Genomic DNA, 24,579 nt, shown 5'->3' on the forward strand with positions numbered 1-24,579 from the left:
TTTTATTCAGATGGAATCGTAACTTCTGTTATCATTTTTACCTACATTTATGAGACTGCAGCTGCGTAAATTGATTGTATGTTTTCAATTCACTATCCCCGTTTTGATCCTTTTGGCCTTCCCTTTTGTCATGACTTTGAACCCAAACATAGTCCATCTGTCTTCCATATACACTCTTTATTGCTCATTTATCTTTTTAGCTTTGAACGCTGAATTTGAATTGTCAAGATTGATATGCCTGATATAATCTGCCTTGTGGCATCTTCATCATATTAGAGGAAGGGGCAACGGTTTATACTTCTGAAGGAAATGTGACAAAGTGTTCACTTGAGGCTGTTGTGAAAGTGCAGAATCCCCAGTTTTATTGGAAGGTAGACGCTCTTAACTTGTGGTTGATAATTTCCGGTTGAGTTAGTTTTTTTTTTCAAGTGCAAAATCAAGACCGAATAAGTACCAGGACATGGATTTTTTTTTGCCAGGTTATGACGGAGGCTGATTTAGGCCTTGCAGAAGCATTTATTAATGGAGATTTTCTTTTGTTGATGTAAGCGAGTTGATCAATCCTGACTCAGTATATTAATCCATATATTTGTACTTTATCTGAATCTTCATCACTTGATTTTGCAGATACTTATTGCCAATAGGGATTTAAATTCTTCAGTCTCTAGACTGAACAAGAGAAGGTTTCGTATAACTTCCAAAGAATGTAGACTGTGATACATACTAGCATAATACTTTCTTCTTTCGGTACAATTGGTAAGGATAAGGCTAATGTTAGGCTAAGTCTCCTATCTTTCATTTCCTACTTTTTCAGTTAACTGATTTTCTGTTCACACTTCTGTTAATGGCTACGGATGGTTATCGTTTTATTTTTCCATAGTTCATATCCATACCAGAAGAAGGCTACGATGAGTACAGGCCAAGTTCAGATTCTATCAAGAAATACATATTTCCCTGGTGGATGCGTGCCTTCCCTGAATAGGATAATCTCAGCCATGGCTGCTGCGTCCACACTCTGGTAAAAGTCATTGGACTATAATACCTTTTCTTTTTTTTCTTTGTTTCTTATCTACATCGTAGATCATCTTGAAATCAATGTGCTGAAATACAAATAGTGCATTAAATGAAAAATTATTTTTTAAAATAAACATATAACTAATTTTATTAAATGTTTGTAAAGTTAGGATACATTCAACGAATGATGAGACGTCATCTTGGATTTTCACGCCTTGGAAATGTCACTGTCCTTGGCGCCCCATGCCAAGGTTTTTCTTCATCATACATTAAGGAGATTAATTCCTGAAGATTACTATTTTTGTAATGAAATTGCCATGTCAAACATGTGGGGAAGTCATTTATTTCTTTGTAATCTTTTTTGTTTTCTCCACCTAACAAATCAAGTCCAGTTGAACTATTGGAATTTGAACATATTAATATATTTGATTTAAATGATTTTTGAATTTATTTAAATTTTGATTTGTGTAATATTATTACATGTATAAATTGAAGTGCTGAAATACAAATAGTGCATTAAATGAAAAATTATTTTTTAAAATAAACATATAACTAATTTTATTAAATGTTTGTAAAGTTAGGATACATTCAACGAATGATGAGACGTCATCTTGGATTTCCACGCCTTGGAAATGTCACTGTCCTTGGCGCTCCATGCCAAGGTTTTTCTTCATCATACATTAAGGAGATTAATTCCTGAAGATTACTATTTTTGTAATGAAATTGCCATGTCAAACATGTGGGGAAGTCATTTATTTCTTTGTAATCTTTTTTGTTTTCTCCACCTAACAAATCAAGTCCAGTTGAACTATTTGAATTTGAACATATTAATATATTTGATTTAAATGATTTTTGAATTTATTTAAATTTTGATTTGTTTAATATTATTACATGTATAAATTGAAGTGCTGAAATACAAATAGTGCATTAAATGAAAAATTATTTTTTAAAATAAACATATAACTAATTTTATTAAATGTTTGTAAAGTTAGGATACATTCAACGAAGGATGAGACGTCATCTTGGATTTTCACGCCTTGAAAATGTCACTGTCCTTGGCGCTCCATGCCAAGGTTTTTCTTCATCATACATTAAGGAGATTAATTCCTGAAGATTACTATTTTTGTAATGAAATTGCCATGTGAAACATGTGGGGAAGTCATTTATTTCTTTGTAATCTTTTTTGTTTTCTCCACCTAACAAATCAAGTCCAGTTGAACTATTGGAATTTGAACATATTAATATATTTGATTTAAATGATTTTTGAATTTATTTAAATTTTGATTTGTTTAATATTATTACATGTATAAATTGAAGTGCTGAAATACAAATAGTGCATTAAATGAAAAATTATTTTTTAAAATAAACATATAACTAATTTTATTAAATGTTTGTAAAGTTAGGATACATTCAACGAATGATGAGACGTCATCTTGGATTTCCACGCCTTGGAAATGTCACTGTCCTTGGCGCTCCATGCCAAGGTTTTTCTTCATCATACATTAAGGAGATTAATTCCTGAAGATTACTATTTTTGTAATGAAATTGCCATGTCAAACATGTGGGGAAGTCATTTATTTCTTTGTAATCTTTTTTGTTTTCTCCACCTAACAAATCAAGTCCAGTTGAACTATTGGAATTTGAACATATTAATATATTTGATTTAAATGATTTTTGAATTTATTTAAATTTTGATTTGTTTAATATTATTACATGTATAAATTGAAGTGCTGAAATACAAATAGTGCATTAAATAAAAAATTATTTTTTAAAATAAACATATAACTAATTTTATTAAATGTTTGTAAAGTTAGGATACATTCAACGAAGGATGAGACGTCATCTTGGATTTTCACGCCTTGGAAATGTCACTGTCCTTGACGCTCCATGCCAAGGTTTTTCTTCATCATACATTAAGGAGATTAATTCCTGAAGATTACTATTTTTGTAATGAAATTGCCATGTGAAACATGTGGGGAAGTCATTTATTTCTTTGTAATCTTTTTTGTTTTCTCCACCGAACAAATCAGGTCCAGTTGAATTATTGGAATTTGAACATATTAATATATTTGATTTAAATGAGTTTTGAATTTATTTAAATTTTGATTTGGTTAATATTATTACATGTATAAATAAGACAAAATGTGTGACACTTATTATTTATAAAATTTTATTGAAAATTTTGAGTCAAACTTGAACTTGAATTAAGTTTCGAAAATCAAACCGAGTTTAAATAAAAAAAAAAAAACATAACAAAATAATTCAATATCTTAGCACAAGCTTGAAGATTTTGCAATGGAGAGCTGTAATTAGCCTAAATTAGTGAATTTTTTATAACATATATAAGGTATATATTTACTTAATTTCACTCAGTAGCTATTAATGCACATGAACAGCTGCTAGCTAAGCTTGCCAGTTTAAAGGAACCAACTGTGGTTCATTGGCAACCATCAAACTTTTCGTTTTTTCGACTAAGTAGAAATTTCAGTCAAGTTTTCCTGCAGGTTCAGCTTCAAGCCTCTTCAATATGCCTGCATTTCATTAGTTTTCATTCTTTTTTTATCTCCATGGAAAATTAATTTTCACAAGGTTAATTGAGATAGATATTGCAGGGTAGCAGGGAGTGAAAGGTGTTGCATAAATTGAAGTTGTAATTAGAGTTGGAAAGATGGGGTTTGCTGTGATCGGAGGTGGGATTCGAGGGCTGGTTTCGGCCTATGTTCTTGCCAAAGCAGGCGTTAACGTCGTGGTCTATGAGAAAGAGGACCAATTCGGTGGCCATGCCAAGACTGTCAACTTCCATGCCATTGATTTAGACCTTGGTTTCTTGTTTCTTAATCCTGTAAGTTTCTCCTTCATCATTCCTTTTATCTCACTTCTCTTTCAATTAAACAAAACGATAGAAAAGAACCATCATATTCTTATAATTTGATGTTGATCGAATATTTTTAGCTAGTCAACACTACTTGAGTGTCATTTTTTAATCTTACCTATTGATCAATATATAATTAACACATGCAAGACATGAAAAATAAAGTGAAATTATCAAGTTATTATCTATATTAACCAATATATATATATATATACACACTCTTTATAATAACTTAGGTGACTTCCATAATAAGGGGAGCATCGTATATTTAGACGTTACTTTTACTTTTGACAAGATAGAGTAAAGGGAAAATTGTGAAAAATTACCATCTTCATAACTTGATTTCAAAAATAGCTATCAAAATAAAATTAATTGTTTTTAGCCATATTTAACAATGATTTAAACAAAAATATCCTTAAAACTATTTTAAATAAATTAAACTATTCATCACAATTTTTTTCCATTTATGTATTTGCTTTCGATTTCTCTCTCTCATTATTGAGTTCTCTCTAATTTTATTGATTTCTCTCATCAACATCTGTCTGCTGTACTCTCGATTTTTCTCTCTCGTGCTTCTAAGACACCGAGAGATGATTTTAATATACTTGTGGTGAGTAGCTATTTGGAGAATTTGATTTTTAGATGTTTTGGATGAAACTAAAGTGATAAAAATGATCACAGATGTTTAAAATAGTTTTTAATTGAATAAATTCGGGACCTAGATATTAATAAACTCAAGAATTTGAAATTTATAAATCTATAGTGTCAAGGGGAATTTTTTTTTTGATTTTTAACTAAAATAAGCGTTTTAGATAAGGAAAATTGTATTTTAATTTATGAGAACATGCTAAAAACATTTTAATTGATGCCAAATCATAAAAGAAAAACAAAAGAAATGAAGAGAGTTGAAATGATTTGAAATTTTGATTCGTAAGTAACAACAATATTTTAGGTATTAAAATATAACAAAATTTTTTAAACATGATGTGTAATAATAATATTTTTTTAACATGGCATGTAATAACAACATTTTTTTCAACATTGTGTGTAATATGGTTTTATACATGACGTGTAATAATAATATTTTTTGTCAACATGGTATGTAATAACATTTTTATAACTACGACGTATAACATGCTTTTAAACATGTGTGTAAAAATAAAAATTTTTTTGAACATGACATGTAATAATCTTTTTTAATCATGATATGTAACATGTTTTTGTACATGATGTGTAACAACAATAATTTTTTTCAATACGGCGTGTAACATCACGTGCACGGCGTGTAACATTATGTGCATTTGATATAAAAAGATTTAATACATAATGTGAAATATATTTTTGTACATGACGTGTAACATCATGTGCAGTTGATATAAGAAAGTTTTATTAAGAGTAATTTTATTTAACTTAACTAAAAATAGTTAAATTATAAAAAAAATTATTTTTTAAAATGTCCATAGAATCAATACTAGCAAGTTGCTCATACACCTTAAGGTTGGACTCCTTTTCATTGGTCTAGTCACACAACCCAATTGCTAAGCCCACTATGCCCTCTTTTGTTGAATTTTCTTTGGAAACTGGAACATCATTTTGTCTTTATTTTGGGCTAGTAAAAAGGGTAATTAATTTGGTATGCTTTGGGTAAACTTAACAGGCAACGTATCCAACAATGTTGGAGTTGTTTGATATACTTGGAGTTGATGTGGAGGCATCCGACGTGTCATTCTCTGTCAGCCATGACAAGCTAGGCCATGGCTATGAATGGGGCACACATCATGGTTTTTCAAGCTTGTTTGCACACAGAAAGAACATGTTGAACCCCTACTTTTGGCAAGTCCTTAGAGAAATTATCAAGTTCAGGGATGATGCCATTAGGTGAATCTTTCTCTTTTATAATATTACCTCTTCAGTCTTCACCTTGTTGCTTTCTTAGTATTGAAAGTTTGCTCCATTGGTTTCTATTGCAGTTATCTTCATATGCTTGAGAACAATCCAGACATTGATCGCAATGAAACATTGGGGCAGTTTATAAAGTCAAGGGGTTACTCTGAAACATTTCAGAACACTTTTCTTGTGAGCTGCTGAAGAATTTTCATAGATTTCATCCAACTTTCTTGAGCTTTTGTTAACCCAATTATTGGAAATCAATTGAGATTTTGAAATGTTTTCAGGGTCCCATATGTGGTTCAATATGGTGCTGCTCCACACAAAAAGTTTTGAACTTTTCAGCCTTCTCCACTCTTTCACTTTGTTGCAGTCACCATATGTTTCAGGTATTTTTTATTTTGCTTTTCAAAAATAGGAACTACTATAAAGTGAATATAATGCAAGCTATACCTATCGTCTTGCACAGAGTCTCGTCTTCCTGTCTAAAAGCCATTGTAGTTTTCATGCCAAAACAGAAATTTTTTTTTGATTTGTTGATTATGTTTGCATTTCCATTTGTAGCTTTTTGGGCGTCCACAGTGGTTGACTATCAAAAGGCATTCATATTTTGTGAAAAAGGTGCACATTTCTAGCTTATTGAACTGCTCCAACTCCCCTATTCATCTTATTTGTGGAATAGGTTGTGTAAAACAGTATAGAACTTGAAGTTCTTTAGCTGTACACTAACTATATTTCCAACTCGTTTTTGGTAATAACAAAATCAGGTTAGAGACATTTTGGAGAGTAGAGGTTGTCAGTTGAAACTTGGCTGTCAAGTACACTCTGTTTTGCCTGCTGATAATGGTAAGTACTTAAAAACTTTATCATATAGCTTTTCTCTGTTAAGTTTTATGTCAGTAAGTTTTTGCTGATACATTGGATAATATCGGGAAAGTAAATCTAAACAAATAATGTGACAGAGAAAGGAACATGAAAAGTGAAAACCATCTATGATTCGATATGTATCTCAGAAATATGACATTTTTTTACTTTGAGCGTTGTCTTGCAAACTTTAGGCATTGTCATTTGGATGCAAGGCATTTTCTTTATCAGCAATTTTATGGACCTCCAATGATAACGGTAAAAAGGGGTTAGCAGGTAGCATCATGGTATGTGGAGATGGCTTCCAAGAAACATACAATGGATGCATAATGGCTGTCGATGCTCCCTCGGCCCTGGCATTATTAGGAAACCAAGCAACATTTGAAGAAATGAGAATACTGGGTGCATTCCAATATTCTTCCAGGTTCCAGAATATATGCCTACATCTCGAAATTTATATGCATTCTAATCTATCACAGCTTCTGATAACAAAGTTCATATTGTTATAGATGACAATAAATCGAATTTTGGTCCTGTCAGAGCATGGTGCACTTTCATATACTGAAGAACTATGATAATATCTGATGGCTTTTGCAGATTAAATGCTCTATAACAAAATTTCAAAAGGAAAAACATCATCATATTGAAATTCAATTTAGTACATGTTGATTTGATCGTCCTTAGCGTGCCATACTTTACAGATTACTACTTCTTTTGGTAACTTGTTGATGGAAAGGCTACTAAGGTGTATGAAACTCTGATCATTGCTTCTGTTGGCAGTGATATTTTCCTTCACCGCGATAGTAATTTAATGCCCAAGAATCGATCAGCATGGAGTGCACTGAACTTTCTCAGAAGTAGTGAAGACAAAGCATGCTTAACATACTGGCTAAATGTGCTACAGGTTTGCAACAAGTTCTCTGCATAAACTAGATTTTAAAATGATTTAATGGTCTAATTATTATAACCTCTAATTGCAGAATGTTGGGAAAACAAGTCTGCAATTTTTTGTGACTCTCAATCCACACCATACACCAAACAATACCTTGCTTAAGTGGTCAACTGGCCTTTTAATTCCCTCTATTGCTGCATCAAAAGCTTCACTAGAGCTTGATCAGATTCAGGGGAAGAGAGGAATCTGGTTCTGTGGTGAGATTTTTCTTCATGAAATTAATAGATGAATATACGGTGACTAGATCTTTAGGTTACATCTAAGGGTATTATGTTTCAAGATGAGAAAGCATCATATCAACTGAATGTCATCTGAGTATTTGTTTACAATATTTCCAGGCTATGACTTCCATGAGGACAAATTTAAGGTAGCTACCACTTAAATTCTGCTCATATTATTTAACAGTTCACTTTTCTTGCAGTTAGGGAAATGCTTTTAGTATAAGCTGCAATGCTAACTACAGCTTCAACATCAGCATATGAAATTTACATTCAAGTGAAAGTTTCCTGCAATTCAATTTTTCTTAGTGTCATTATCATATTTCAATAATTTATTGAGCCACTGGTATTAGTTCACAACTGAGGATCACTTCTTCTATCAGGCTGGTATGGTTGCTGCACATGGTATCTTGGGAAAGCATTCATCTGTTCTGAACAGTCAAAGGCACTTGTCACTCTCTTTCACGGAAACAGGGGCACGTCTTGTTGTAACTAAATTTTTTCAACAATATATTTCCATGGGCTGCGTAATGTGAGTTCTAAAAAATAATTGCTCATCTTTCTTATTTCCAGTTTAATACCTAGCTTCTAGTTTGTTGTACTGATTTTTGCATTCTTCTTGGATAGCAAGGTATCGTACCAACTTGTATTTGTTAGTTCTAATCAATTTGGTTTCCATAAATGATACAAACTTCAGATTGTTTCTTGACTTTAAACAGTCTCTATTCTCGAGCGCCCTGGTCTCAACACTCATTATCTTCCACATTCACTGTATATATTGTTGATTTGTCTTTTGGCATGAACACTGAGTTTCAAATGTTATATATGGTGGTATTGTTACAATGTTCCATGTCTCATTAACAGTTTATTTGAGGAAGGAGGCGGCGTTTTCACTTTCAAAGGAAGCATGGAAAAATGTTCTCTTAAAGCAGTTCTGAAGGTGCACAACCCCCAATTTTACTGGAAGGTAGACAATCTTTCGTCCTAGTTCATGTTTGACATTTGATTTTCATTGTAACTGAATGACATATCAAGTTGAATTAGTTGTTTCTATTAAAGATAAGGTGCACAAACCTTGGCATGGTTCTGACAAGCAATATACGTGTTATGTCAGACTATGACAGAAGCTGATTTAGGCCTTGCAGATGCATATATCCATGGAGATTTTTCGTTCGAAGATAAAGAAGAAGGTCTTCTGAATCTGTTCCTGGTAAGATATGGTTTAGCCAAATCTATCTCAACTTGTGTTGGTACTTGCTTCATCGGAATCTTCTTTGATTTATTTGCAGATATTCATTGCCAACAGGGAGTCTGACTCTTCCGCCTCAGGACTGAATAAGAAGAGGTTTATAACCCTTAGAATAAACTCTGATAGTGGCATGATCAATTAACAACATCTAGTGGTTATTGAATACTGAGATTCAATTGATCTCTGTAGGGGCTGGTGGGCACCTGCACTGTTCACAGCTAGTATATCATCTGCAAAGTATTTCCTTAAGCATGTCTTGAGACAAAATACTCTTATACAGGCTCGTAGAAACATTTCTCGTCATTATGACCTGGTACGTGATTTCAACTCCTAAATTCATGGTATTAGAACAATATATTCACCCTCTTAATTGTTGTCATTAATTTCCATTTGGGCGATCTAAACTTTGTTCAATAACTTTTTCATAAGGATTGATTCAATGGCCTAGCACAAACTTTCAACTTTTTGATTGTGCTACTGAGGTTAGATGAATTTTGCTTAAAGGCTTTAGATTTCCTTGGTTATAGGCCTTTAGGTCCTTCTTGTTCATACTTCCATGATGTCGGTTTGTGACAGGATTTGTCAAAAGAAAGAGCTTACACTTTTTTTCAAATTGTATTTGCAGAGAAATGAACTTTTTGAGTTATTCATGGATGTAACAATGCAATACTCCTCTGCAATTTTTAAGGTCAAGACTCCAGATTCTATGGTTTTGCTTGCGCAATGTATGAGTAAAAGGAATCTCTTCCATATATGTTGGGACTTCAACTTCTAACATGGTCATGATCATGTTAATTTGTAGGCGGAAAACGAAGACCTGAAGGTTGCACAGCTAAGAAAAATCTCTTCTCTGATCGATAAAGTGAGAATTTATAAGAGTCTCATGGAATTCTTCCGTTCCTTGCCATGGTTATTTATTTCATTGTTTTCCTTTCTGACACATGTAGGCAAGAATAGAGAAGGGGCATGAAGTTATTGAATTCGGAAGTGGTTGGGGATACTTTGCTATTGAAGTTGTCAAAAGAACCGGATGCAAATACACTGGCGTCACTCTATCAGAGGAACAACTGAAATATGCAGAAGCAAAAGTGAAGGAAGCCGGACTTCAGGTACACACTAGCTTGCAAGTATCTGCATAAATTTTCTTGTTCTTCTATAGTGATCAACTATATGCACTTTGTTTCTCGGGTCTTTCACTTATCTTCCTGTTTAAACTCAACAAATTCTGCCATCAGGACAACATCAAGTTTCTTCTTTGTGACTATCGTCAGTTACCAAAGACATGCAAATATGACAGGATCATTAGTTGGTAAATTCTTTACCCTATAAATTTATATCAAGTACTCACTTGGTTGACAAACAATTGTCAAGATTATCAATTGCTTTCTTCAGTGAGATGACAGAACATGTTGGCAATGAATATATTGAGGAGTTTTTCAGATGCTGTGAGTCAATACTGGCAAAGGATGGGCTTTTTGTTCTTCAGGTAATGATAAAATGGCAACAGGAATGTTGCCTGTGTCAAGCTTATAGTAACTTCGAGATTTTAACTGTTGGTGCTGCATTGACTAAAATGCACAATATTAGGCCCAACATGTTATAAAAGTTTTACCTTTCAAGATATTGCTAATAGTAGAGACTCTAAGATCGGTAGTCATTTTTCCTTAGTTCATATCGGTTACGGAGGAGCTTTTCCATGAGTATCTACGAAGCCCAGGCTTCGCGAAAGAATATATCTTCCCTGGTGGATGCTTGCTTTCACTGACTAGAATGTTATCAGCCATGGCTGCGGGATCCAGACTCAGGTCAACTTTCTAGCTAGCTCAGCCTTACTTTCTCTTTGTTCTAAATCATTTTCTTTTCTATAAATTAATTTGACGACTATGAATGCAGTGTGGAACATGTGGAAAACATAGGACCTAATTATGTCCAAACACTTAGATGTTGGAGAAAAAATTTCCTGGAAAACAAGAGGTACCTATCTAATTCTGTTGTACAGATGCCTAGTTTGATTAGCATAGAGACAATGTTGTATATATGAGTAGAGGTTTCAGATTCTGTCTGGTTTTCCTACAGGGTTATCAAAGTAATATATTTTGATGAGGGATTATTAATTGTTTTCGTCTCAGCAAAATTCTGGCCTTGGGGTTCGATGAAAAGTTCATGAGGACATGGGAATATTATTTTGATTATTGTGCAGCTGGTTTTAAGTCACGTACGATAGGAGATTACCAGGTAAATATGATAACAGTGGAAAAATGAATTGCTATTTGGCACCATCTCTGTTGACTTTATCTGTCTGAAATGTATTAATGGACCTGTGGAAGTAGGAACGTTGAGGCTGCCCCCAGAAGCGGAGGGGAGTGACAATTTTTAATAATTTGTTAAATTGTTATAACTCGCTTTTATTTTTTAGAAATTTTATAATTTCACCTCTATAAAAGTTTTAAAATTTTTCTAACATATTTTTATTTTTTGAAATTTAATAATTTTATATCTATAATAATTTTTTATTTAGTTAAAATATCGCACAATAGTTAGTCAACAACTAATTTTAATAAGATTAAAATATTACCAATTGTATTTTTTTAAAAAAAATAAAACCAATTGCAATAGAATTATTTTCAAACCCCACTTCTTCAAAACCTCATAACTACCACATGTTTTCTTTTCTTTTAACCAAATACTATAAAAATAAAAAAAAAATCATTTTGTTACACTTTTTGGCTTATTAACATTATTTGTGTAGAAAACTTTTAGCTAGTAACTCAATTTTCATATCATGATAATTAGTAAGATTGGTTTATTTACTTATTTTATTTTTAACATTTTCAATTTTAAATTTTTTCTTTATTTAATAATTTTTACCTAATGATTTTGATTTAGGATTTATTATCTTAGTTATTTTTTGTTGAAAGCAATTTGATTAAGCATCTAAGGTAAGTTATTATTTATTTATTTAGAGATTGCTTGATTGTTTTCCTACAAATTAGTTGTGCTTTTTTTTTTTTTGCTTAGATTCTTACGAACAATTAAGTTTTTTATTTAGAGATTGCTTCCTCGTTGAATTGTTTATTAATATTATATTTAATTTTTGTTATTAATTTTAGAAAATTGCTTGTCCATTGAATTGTTTATTGATAGTTTTTAATATTTTTTAAGAGAATGCTTCTTATTGAGATTTTTGTTATTATATTTGTTAATTTCTATTTGTTGTTAAGTTTATCTAGAAATTGAGATTATTGTTATTATTAAATTATTTATGATTATATTAATTAATTCTTTTAAGTAAATTATTAAGATTGATTCCTTTGAATAATTTTCAGGATTTATTTGTATAATTTTCATGTGAACTTTTTTTTGTCTAAGTTGTTTTATATTATTGTCAAACACTAAATTTCTAGTATGACTATTTAATATTATTTTCGATTTTTCACCCTTCCAAATGTAAAATCTTGACTCCGTCACTGCCTGTCCCATTGCTTTTGAATCCATGCTCTTAATTACACTCCTTAATCTGTTTGAGATTCCTTGGTACTAAATATGACATGATAGCTAATTAACTTATACTAACATGTTATGTTGCATACTATCATTCATGTTTTATGAAGTTGTTCTGGTTGAAAAGATCTGCAAATGGTCTAAGATCTTAATTTCGAGCCCAGAGTTGAATTAATTTCTTACGTATTGCAGGTTGTTTTCTCACGCCCTGGCAATTTTGCTGCACTTGGCGATCCATACCAAGGTTTCCCTTCAGCATATTCGTATTGATTCAACCAGGATCAAGCTGCTGCTACTGCTAATTAAGTTTGTCTCCCCACCTTTATTTATATGAACCGATGAAGAAAATAATCTGCCTGTTCTTGGTAGACTAATTAATTTGATGCAATATATATGAAGAATATAATCATTATGTCATGATGATTGTAACATATATGGATTCCTTTCATACCTTCTTTACATAAATGAAATAAATTTCAAATGCAGGCATCTCTCTATAATGTACAAGTATATTGATGTTTTCATTGAATATATTGGAGAAAAAACACAAGGAATAAGAAAGCAAAAGGTTCCACTTTTTCCTATTTGGAAAATTTTAAAGACAAGTGTTTAATTTGATGATTTTTTTAATCAATTTACTGTTTGTTCTCCAATTTGATGAAAATAACGCATTAAATGAAAGTTTATTTCTTAAAATAAACTTTTTAAGAATTGTAAGAATTGTTTATCCGTTTCCCTTCTTGGCCTTAATCTGTTGGAATTGACTCGATTAATAAGCAGACCAAACAATTATGTCAAAAAATTAAAACATGTATAAAATCATTACACTCTATATTTCAACCTATAGTAATAGAATTTGTTTTATTTTGCTATCAACGGGATATATAATTTTATACAATTATATTTTTTTAATGTGAAATAGGAGTTGAATCCCTGATAGACATGATGAAAAATGTCATAACTATTTTAAATTTTAAAAGTGTAATATTTCATCTTAAAGAATCTATTTTATTTTGCTATGACCGGATATATGACTTGATTCTAATCAAAATTTTTAATATAAAGTAAGAGCCAGTTGTCCATAGATGCAATAAAAGATGTCATAATTATTTTCAAATTTCAAAGATGTGATATTTCATCCCAAATCGAATGAGTATATTCAAAATTTTAAAAATCACGTAATTTAGATTTAAATATTTATTGAATTAGCGACATTTGGACCTGTACACTTCTTACTTATTTTATGTCTTTATTTGAGATACTGCAATGGGTCAAGCAGGAACTTGATAAGATACCAAGAAAGTTCATATGGAGTGGGTCGAAAGAAAGGCGGGGTATACATTGGGTCGACTGGGACTCTCTGCAATTTTAAAGAGTGTGAGAGACTTGGTTTTCTTGATTTTCGACTGAAAAATCGTGCTCTGCTGAGCAAATGAGTGTGGAGATTTAGTGAGGAGAGAGAATGCCCATGGCGCAAGGTGATCATGGCTAAAAGTGGAGGAATCCTTCAAGCCTCATTCCTTTTGATTTGGGTAGGGGTAGGTCTTTCACTATGTGGAAAAATATCATTAGCCCACTAACCCCTTCGTGGAATCTATCTTCTGTTTTACATGTAGGCATAGGTTACTTGATTGGAAGTGGCACTAGAATAAAGTTTTGGGATGATGACTGGATTGATGGCATTATACTTCGTTCGACCTTTTCCAGAATCTTTTCGCTTACCAACAAGAAATTTGGTAAAGTTTCTGAGTTTGGATACTGGGACAATGGGGGATGGCAATGGCAGATGGACCTTAGAAGAAGGCTTTTTGATTGGGAGAAAGATTATTGGGCTCACGTCAAGGAATGTCTTGGTCATATTCACCTTGATCTTGAGACGAATGACAAACTGATATGGAAATGTAATCCAAATGGCTGCTATTCTCCTAACTTTTTCTGCAGATCTGTTTTACAAAACAATGACAGGAATAGGGAGCTGTGGAGGTATGTTTGGGCTAGATTGGCTCCCCCAAAGGCGGAGGTCTTCGTCTGGCAAGTGATGAAGGGTAGAGTGGCGGTCAAGGAGGAGCTCGTCAAGAGAAATCTGGTGCAGAGGGATGCTAGCTTGTGCACGTTATGTAACAGGGAAGCTGAGTCGGTTGGGCATATCTTTTTCTCATGCTTGGAATCGTGGAAGGTATGGTGTTCATGGTTAGGAGATTAGGGAATTTTTGGGTGAATGCCAACAGACCCACTTCTTTTTTAATTGCTTGGAATAACTACTGTGCTGATGTGAATAAAAGGAGTTCTTTGCTATAATATGGCCGCTTTGGCTGTACAGGAATGAGATGGTTTTTGAAGAAAAGTGCTGGGACATGCTTAAGGTGCTGGATATTGTTAGAATTGGAGTGGCATGGTGGGCTAAAGTCCAGATGGCCTAACGAGAATGCCGTTACTTCGGATATGATCAATTATCCTTCACTGATAAAAGCTACAGTTTTGTTGAAACCTACTAGATCAGTGGCTAAATGGGAACGTCCGCCAGTTGGGTGGTTCAAGTTGAAGAAATTCATGAAAAGTATAAAGAAAGTCTTGTAGGTCAGATCTTGGTCAAGGAAGAAGGCTCATTTCAAACTAGTAAAAGAGATTTGTAAAAAAAGTGAAGAAGGCTAATTTTTTTGTATTCACTAAGTCTCATATCAACTTACAATATAAAAAAAATAGGTAAAATATTAAAAAAAAAACTGCTTAACACAAGATGCAGCCACTAAAATTGTCAACTGTCCTTTACTGCAATTGTACAAAAGCTAACACGTTACTTGACTGAAAAAGCTAAATAATAGAAAAAGTTGAAACAACCAAAAAGTTAAATAACTAAATAGCAGATAAGATCGTCTTCTTCAATTTAAATTTGTTATCTTCACTCCCAGCAGAATATTGAACCAGAGACTAAACTTTAACACAAGTTCAACACTGATGGGGCTATTAGCAGCTGCCGGGGCCACTTATGTATTGGGGGAATTATGAGAGATGAGAAAGGGGCTATCAAGGTGGTTTTCTCTAAAGGGGCCGGATGGGGAGATGCTAACTTGGCCCAAGTTCTTGCCATACGAGAAGCAATGTTGATTTTCATTGCATCATCGTGGGTTTCTATGGGCCGTATTGTTTTGGAGAGCGATTCGAAAAGCGTTGTTATGTGAGTTGAGAAGCCGTATTCATCTCCTTGGAAATTGAAACAATTGATATTACAGATTAAAGCTCTTAAAGAAAAGGTGGGTGGATGGCAAATTAGGCATCTTCCAAGATCAGGGAACGAAAGGGCAAATTATTATGCTAAAATGGGGGTGGATAGAACAAATGACTTGTTATTTGTATATCAGTGATACTGTGAGTATGAAACTTTGTATGGGGGGATCACCTTCATGGTACAATGCTTCCTGGGTTTTAAGGGTCTAGTTTTTTATTGCGGCTTCCTCAAGGGATAATCTATTTTACGTGGTCTGTGCTCTCCAGCTCTAAAGGGAGTTTGGACCTCACCTTAGTGGTTACTGGTAGCAGGGAAGAGAGGTAGAGCTAGCGAAATTTTATTGGGATCAAACACAGTTAAATAAAATTTTAATATTTTAAAATCTTAATATATTAAATTCAATCAATAATAAAAATATTGATAATAAAAATATAAAATTAAATATAAAACTATAATTTGTAAACTATAAATTGTTAAAAATGATATATATAATTAATAATTTTTCTTATATAATCAGAATTATTTAAATACTATATATTTAAGAAAATTTTATTTTAACTAAACATAAAATGTAAAACATATAAAAAAAATATACTCAAGTTAATTTTTTCTTACATAATAAGGATTAATAAAAAAAATGATACATTGATAAAATTTTAAGTAACAATATAATATTACAATTTATATTTGAGAACTATATAATAATTTATTAATTTTTAAATATTAAAATCATAGAAAATAAAATTTATGTAACATAAAAAAAAAAGAATATGATAAGTAGAAGGTAAATACCACATATTATATAACAAAAAAGAAAAAAAAGAATATGATTAATAGTTTGTAGAAATTTGAGAAAGAATATTTATAAAAATTTATAACATAAAAATAAATAAAATAATAATAAATAATAATAATAATAATAATATAAATTAAAAAAATTTAAAATTAAGTAAGATAAGTGAAATCATTTTATTATTTTTATTTATATTAATTATTAAATAAAATCTTATTTTTAGGGAGTTAGTAATAGAATATATAAAAAAATTTAAAAATTTTTATATGTTATGAAAAAAATTTTAAAACCCCCCATCAGATAAGAAGGCTCCGCCCCTGGCAGGGAAGAATGCAAAGAGAGGTAAGAGAGGAAAACGGCCCAGGAGGTTATGTTTGCTTTTCTTACTTATTCTTCGTCTGGTGTGATGCTACGCTAGACACCTGGTCCGACTTTTTAGTTGCAAATGTGTGTTCCTCTGTGTTCATGGCCTCCAAGATTAGAGAGTTTTGTCTTCAGGGGATGTATAGACCACAGGGTAATGACTCGGCGATGTTTTTGTAAGCCAGTCAATCGACAGTATTATGGCTGCTATATCTCAGTTGAATACTGTCATTTTGTATGTAATAGAGTTCTTCTCTTGCTATAAATCAAAGTTAACTTTCAAAAAAAAAAAACAATTTCGCATTGTGTGTATTTTGTTTCAGGAAATGACCTCCATGAAGAAAAATTATCGAATATATTATCAAATTATCAAAAATATTCTCAAAACAAATATTATCAATGATACTTAATTTCCAAACAGTAAACGCCTATTTGTAGAATTGCCAACCTACATTTGCAAATAATCAGCTGCCAACGCATTAATTTCCCTGTGCAGCTCTAAGAACACAAGTTAAAATTCCAACTAAATATTTGACCAATTGCTTGTGTTCAAGTTGAACTTCTCTTCTGCTGCAACTTTCTGCCTTTAATCTGCCACTAATAATCTGACAAAGTACTTGGTGATACTAACCATATGATCCAAATCCACGCTGGACATTATCTTTCTTATCTCTCCCCATCAGAACTTGTAAAAATTAATAATTTCTCTCATAATAATGAAGTAGATTGCCTAAAAAGGGGAGATGAAGATCCCCAGATGCGGGCTAGGGCTAGGCTTTGGTGGTATAGTAGGACTGCACACTAGTAATCTTACCTAACCATACTCAACTTTCTCCTTCTTTTCCTCTTTTTCCCCCCTTTGCATGAGAATGTGTCAATGTGATTAACTTCTTCACAAATTCTACTCATTGTTCTTTTGTCCTTTAATAAACTACGAGTCTAGGACTTTAAACTTCATTTCTTATTTTTTTTATGTATATTTATATATTATAAATACAAATTAAGCTATCTATCAAATTTTTTTATAAACAGAATATACACTTTCTTATTAAATTTGTTCTGCTATGATATCAAGTTAATGTTCAAAGCATTAAGAGTTAAAGAACAGTATTGCAAAGAACAAAACAAAGTTAAGAAGCAGATAAGCTTTGTAAATATCGAGCTTATGCATTAAGTGAAGAGAGAATACAACATTTACATCTTACATGTTTGATTAAGACATACTTCAACTGACAGGTGTTAAACATATGCTAAGTTCAACACGCACTACATAAGCAAACCAGCATTACATGAGCAGACTTTCATTCTGGATTATATAACAAGTACAACAAAGCAAAAAGATGGACAAATTTCCATTACTTAATTCAAAACAAACATGATTCAAGCTAGTTTTTATCTCAACACCCCTCCTAAACACTAGCCTGGTGAACATTCAGTTTGTTTCTTAATTCTTCAAACCTGGGCAAACGCAGTGGTTTGGTCAAAATGTCTGCAACTTGATGATTGCAGCTGCAGTGTTGAATGGATATCTCTTGGTTTTTCTCAGTTTCTCTCAAGGCATGGCATTTACCTTGATGTGTTTTGTCCTGTTGTGAAAAACAGGATTCTTCGCCATAGCAATGGCAGACTTAGTGTCCACATACAGTCCAGCTGGAGACACATAAAGAAAACCAAGATCAACCAAGACTTTTCTTATCCAAATGGCTTGATTTGCAGCTGTAGCTGCCGCGGTATACTTTGCTTCTACAGCGGATTGGGCAGTAGTCTCTTGTTTCTTTAAATTCCCACAAAATGATCCATTCTCAATAGAAAATACATAGCCTGAAGTAATTTTACTGTCATCAATGCACCCAGCCTAGTCACCATCGGAGAATCCAACTAAATTAACTGATTTTGCATCAGAATAAGTAAAGTGAAGGCCTACATTAGATGTCGCTCTCAAATATCTAATGATTCTTTTAGCAGCTAAGAAGTGCTCTGTAGTTGGAATTTGAATGAATCTTGACAGATAACTCACAGCAAACATCAGTTCAGGTCTTGATGCACAGATATTGAGGCAAAAGCATGATTGCTATGTACTTTTATACCATCCATATATCCACTAAAGCGGGAAGAAGGAATATCAGCTGGAAAGTTGGTATTTTCACCTCTGATATCCATAGCCAACTACATTTTAATATATAGTTTGGGATAATCACAGCTCAAGTATGAGTTGGAATAGCGTTAGAATATATACCCAATGCTTCAGCAACTCACGAGATAAGCCTTCCGAAATATAATACAAAGTAACCCAGAGCCGGCCCTCGGGTGAAGCCACCCAAGCAAGGGCTCTAGGCTCTCAATTTGGGAGGTCCCAAATTTAGGAAGAATTTATAATTTTATAATAATTATAATATAATTAATTATATTAAAAATATATAAAAATTAAAAAATATATAAAAATAAAAAATAATTAATAAAATTATTTATTTTTTCACTTTTTTAATTATGTGCGTAATAAATCTCAAATTTTTATCACTTTTTTATTTTTAAAATACTATTAATTCTTAACTATATTCTCTTATTTCTAATTAACTAACGGTCATATGTATTTAATTATTTTCAACAACTATTTTGCTCACTTATTTCTCTTATTTCCCATCAATTCATTTAATGATTTCCAACATGTATTTTTTTCTTATATATAAAATTATTTTTTTTTTGTTTTCTATAAAACGGTAAAAAGTTAAAATCATTTGATGATAATAGTTTGAAAAAATATTGCCTTAATCTTAAATGTTTCTTAAAATATAATAACTATTCTGATATTAATGGTTTAAATTTATTTTCGGAGTTAAATATTTTAAAAGAAATTATACAGGAAGAAAACAGTTCAATTGACATACTTAATCATATAAGAAGACTTGGTTATTTTTCAAATGCATATATTGCTTTTAGAATAATGTTAACAATTTCAGTAAGTGTTGCTTTAGGAGAAAAAAGTTTTCAAAACTTAAATTAATAAAATCTTATTTAAAATTAACAATATCTCAAGAAAGATTAAATGGATTGACTATATTATCAATTGAAAAAGAAATATTAGAAGAACTTAATTATAAAAGTTTAATTGAAAATTTTGCATCTCAAAAAGTTAAAAGAATAAAATTTTAATAGTTTTTTTTAATTTTAATAGAAAAAACCTCATTTTAATATTTTGCTTTAGGCCTTTGGATTTATTGGGCCACCTTGAAGTAATCCCATGACTTTGATTAATGGCAAAGATATCTATCGAATAATTCAAGTTTTCTGGAAAAATAGATGAACAAAATATAGAGAAAGAGGAAGAAGGAAATCGAGAGAGATGTGAGAGAAAATGGTTAGACACTAAACGGCTCCAAGCTCCCACACACCATTAGATCATATGCCGTTTGTTTATATACATAGAGGAGAGAGAATAAAATGACAGCTGACAAAAACAACCACCTGGTTATACCAAAACAACCGAAGAATATTTTGCATTACAGATTACAAAATATTCCTTTCTGACAGCTCACTGAACTAGAGAAACAATAACAGAATAATACAAAATAATTTTGCTAATTTGAACAAACAATTAAATATAAAACGACACCAGAAATAAACTAAACAACATAGCATTTAAATGAGACACATATAAGACACGTGCTCTTCTTCTTCTTCACAGATTTAAACTTACCACCAACCTCCATTACCAAACCAGCGAAGCACCTTCCTTCCAGAAACAAAAGCCAATACTTCAACAATATCACGTGGCTAATACCCCCTCATGGATCATGTAAGGATTAAAAAATTGTTTCAAGTCTCATCCTTCTCAAGTTATAATCAATTAAGAAACACACGCAACTTCCTACTCATCAAGAAACAATGCAACTTCCTTAGAATCAATTAATTTCTAGTTAAGCATGTTTTTCTGATTAGTGTGTGCACATGTTAATTACGTGGAATCCATTCAACATGTCATAATACAACATAGATTAATGCACAAGAAAAGTGCCACACATGCCAAATTAATTTAATACAAGTAATAATTGAAATAAGATTACACACCCTATCCGGATCAGAAAAAGAGAAAACAAATATCCCAGTTATGATATACAAAAAAGAAAGGAACCAAGCAACTTTGCTTCATTTCACACCTCTCATTTATCTCCTACGCACTAACTTATTCTTTGGTCATATATATATATATATATATATATATATATATATATATATATATATATATATATTTACACAAGTGGAAATCCATGGTCCAAACTGTGAGTTATATATTTTCCTACCTAGCTGTATCCTATAAATAGGATGTGCTTCTATTGTGTAAGAGCCAGTTCATGATATGTTGAACGCTTGAAGTGGAGGTGCCTGCAATTTGATCTTTGTTAGTATCATTTTGTCTGCAACAATTTTAATGAACAGTAATTGTTATCCATTTTCCAAACTGAGGTGCACTTTTCCTACAGGCTGGTATATATCGAGGGAAAGATTATTTCTGCAAGTCTGAGCAGTACCCAAGGCACATTATGGCACTCTCTTTCATGGAAACCATGGCACGGCATATTGTGATTAAATTCTTTGAACAATATATATCAACAGGCTGCGTAATGTCAGTTCTTAGAAACAAATTTTTCATCTTTCTTATACTTCAATTTCCTTTATATTGCCTTGATGTTGTTCCAGGATTTTATTAAGTAATTTCTGGTCAAATCAGTTTCCAAAAAGATGATGCTTACTTTTTTTTACTGCATTTTTTTTGTTAATTTATCTTTTGGAAATGAATTCTGAGTTTGAAAAGTTGTGGTGCAATTTGGCATTAACAGTTTATTAGAGGAAGAAGGCACAGTTCTTACTTTCACAGGAAGCATGGAAAAGTGTTCTCTCAAAGTCGTTCTGAAAGTGCACAATCCCCAGTTTTACTGGAAGGTAGACAGACACTACTAGTGTCGTAATTCTCTGAAATTTGACTATTGGCTTGGCCATGAACTATATTTCCCACCACTACTGACAAGGGTTTATATGTGTTTTTTGTCAGATTATGACAGAAGCTGATTTAGGCCTTGCAGATGCATATATCCAAGGAGATTTTTCGTTCGAAGATAAAGAAGAAGGTCTTCTGAATCTGTTCCTGGTAAGATGCGGTTTAGCTCTCTCTCAACTTGTGTTGGTACTTGCTTCATCGGAATCTTCTTTGATTTATTTGCAGATATTCATTGCCAACAGGGTGTCTGACTCTTCCGCCTCAGGACTGAATAAGAAAAGGTTTATAACCCTTAGAATAAACTCTGATAGTGGCATGATCAGTTAATAACATCTACTGGTTATTGAATATTGGCATTCAATTGATCTCTGTAGGGGCTGGTGGGCACCTGCACTGTTCACAGCTAGTATATCATCTGCAAAGTATTTCCTTAAGCATGTCTTGAGACAAAATACTCTTATACAGGCTCGTAGAAACATTTCTCGTCATTATAACCTGGTACGTGATTACGACTCCTAAATTCATGGTATTAGAACAATATTTTCACCCTCTTAAATGTTGTCCTTAATTTCCATTTGGGCGATCTAAACTTTGTTCAATAACTTTTTCATAAGGATTGATTCAATGGTCTAGCACAAATTTTTAACTTTTTGATTCTGCTACTGAGGTTAGATGAATTTTGCTTAAAGGCTTTGGATTTCCTTGGTTATAGGCCTTTAGATCCTTCTTGTTCATACTTCATGATGTCGGTTTGTGACAGGATTTGTCAAAAGAAAGAGCTTACACTTTTTCTCGAACTGTATTTGCAGAGTAATGAACTTTTTGAGTTATTCTTGGATGAAAAAATGCAATACTCCTCTGCAATTTTTAAGGTCAAGACTCCAGCTTCTATGTTTTGCTTGTGCAATGTATGAGTAAAAGGAATCTCTTCCATATATGTTGGGAATTTAACTTGATCATGTTCATTTGTAGGCGGAAAACGAAGACCTGAAGGTTGCACAGCTAAGAAAAATCTCTTCTCTGATCGATAAAGTGAGAATTTATTAGAGTCTAATGGAATCCTTCCACTCCTTGCCATGGTTACTTGTTTCATTATTTTCCTTTCTGACACATATAGGCAAGAATAGAGAAGGGACATGAAGTTATTGATATCGGATGCGGTTGGGGATACTTTGCTATTGAAGTTGTCAAAAGAACCGGATGCAAATACACTGGCGTCACTCTATCAGAGGAACAACTGAAATATGCAGAAGCAAAAGTGAAGGAAGCCGGACTTCAGGTACACACTAGCTTGCAAATATCTGCATAAATGTTCTTGTTCTTCTATAGTGATCAACTATATGCACTTTGTTTCTCGGGTCTTTCACTTATCTTCCTGTTTAAACTCAACAAATTCTGCCATCAGGACAACATCAGGTTTCTTCTTTGTGACTATCGTCAGTTACCAGAGACAGGCAAATATGACAGGATCATTAGTTGGTAAGTTCTATACCCTATAAATTTATATCAAGTACTACCTTGGTTGACAAACAATTACCAAGATTATCAATTGCTTTCTTCAGTGAGATGATAGAACATGTTGGCAATGAATATATTGAGGAGTTTTTCAGATGCTGTGAGTCAATACTGGCAAAGGATGGGCTTTTTGTCCTTCAGGTAATGATAACATGGCAACAGGAATGTTGCCTGTGTCGAGCTTATAGTAACTTCGAGATTCTAACTGTTGGTGCTGCATTGACTAAAATGCACAATATTAGGCCCAACATGTTATAAAAGTTTTACCTTTCAAGATATTATTAATGGTCAAGATTCTAAGATCAGTAGTCATTTTTCCTTAGTTCATATCAATGACGGAGGAGCAATTCCCTGAGCATCTACGAAGCCCAGGCTTCGTGAAAGAATATATCTTCCCTGGTGGATGCTTGCTTTCCCTGACTAGGATGTTATCAGCCATGGCTGCGGGATCCAGACTCAGGTTAACTCTCTAGCTAGCTCAGCCTTACTGTCTCTTTGGTCTACATCTTTTTTTTTTTCTATAAATTAATTTGACGACTATGAATGCAGTGTGGAGCATGTGGAAAACATAGGACCTAATTATGTCCAAACACTTAGATGTTGGAGAAAAAATTTCCTGGAAAACAAGAGGTACCTATCTAATTCTGTTGTACAGATGCCTAGTTTGATTAGCATAGAGACAATGTTGTATATATGAGTAGAGGTTTCAGATTCTGTCTGGTTTTCCTACAGGGTTATCAAAGTAATATATTTTGATGAGGGATTATTAATTGTTTTCGTCTCAGCAAAATTCTGGCCTTGGGGTTCGATGAAAAATTCATGAGGACATGGGAATATTATTTTGATTATTGTGCAGCTGGTTTTAAGTCACGCACGATAGGAGATTACCAGGTAAATATGATAACAGTGGAAAAATGAATTGCTATTTGGCACCATCTCTGTTGACTTCATCTGTCTGAAATGTATTAATGGACCTCTAGAAGTAGGAACGTGACAACAAATTTTATAATTTTACCTCTACAATAATTTTTTATTTAGTGAAATATTGCACAACAATTAGTCAAAAACTAATTTTAATAGGACTAAAACAATGCCATTTGTATTTTTTTTCAAAAAATAAAACCAATTGCAA

At 32.5% G+C, this 24,579-nt stretch overlaps 1 protein-coding gene across 1 annotated transcript; it reads left to right on the forward strand.

Annotated features, from left to right (window-relative positions):
* Positions 1 to 3,664: 3,664 nt before the first annotated feature.
* LOC18603276 (uncharacterized) lies at positions 3,665 to 13,097 on the forward strand. Its single transcript, XM_018119446.2, has 24 exons — positions 3,665 to 3,856; positions 5,544 to 5,764; positions 5,857 to 5,962; positions 6,061 to 6,162; positions 6,338 to 6,394; positions 6,541 to 6,619; positions 6,914 to 7,061; positions 7,418 to 7,541; positions 7,618 to 7,786; positions 7,928 to 7,956; positions 8,191 to 8,339; positions 8,672 to 8,774; positions 8,922 to 9,017; positions 9,097 to 9,152; positions 9,246 to 9,369; positions 9,682 to 9,744; positions 9,859 to 9,918; positions 10,004 to 10,165; positions 10,292 to 10,365; positions 10,449 to 10,542; positions 10,725 to 10,861; positions 10,950 to 11,030; positions 11,186 to 11,291; positions 12,750 to 13,097. The coding sequence occupies exons 1-24, from the start codon at positions 3,683 to 3,685 to the stop codon at positions 12,825 to 12,827; spliced, it is 2,592 nt and encodes an 863-aa protein (XP_017974935.2). The 5' UTR covers positions 3,665 to 3,682; the 3' UTR covers positions 12,828 to 13,097.
* The last annotated feature ends 11,482 nt before the right edge of the window (positions 13,098 to 24,579 follow it).

Source organism: Theobroma cacao, chromosome 4, assembly GCF_053813885.1.
Source record: "Theobroma cacao isolate CCN51 chromosome 4, ASM5381388v1, whole genome shotgun sequence".
Taxonomy (NCBI): domain Eukaryota; kingdom Viridiplantae; phylum Streptophyta; class Magnoliopsida; order Malvales; family Malvaceae; genus Theobroma; species Theobroma cacao.

Coding starts and splice junctions, on each gene's coding strand:
- LOC18603276 (XM_018119446.2), top strand. CDS start 3,683: ATGGGGTTTGCTGTGATCGGAGGTGGGATTCGAGGGCTGGTTTCGGCC. Junction 10,543..10,724: donor ATGGGCTTTTTGTTCTTCAG/GTAATGATAAAA, acceptor ATTTTTCCTTAG/TTCATATCGGTTACGGAGGA. Junction 10,862..10,949: donor GCTGCGGGATCCAGACTCAG/GTCAACTTTCTA, acceptor CTATGAATGCAG/TGTGGAACATGTGGAAAACA.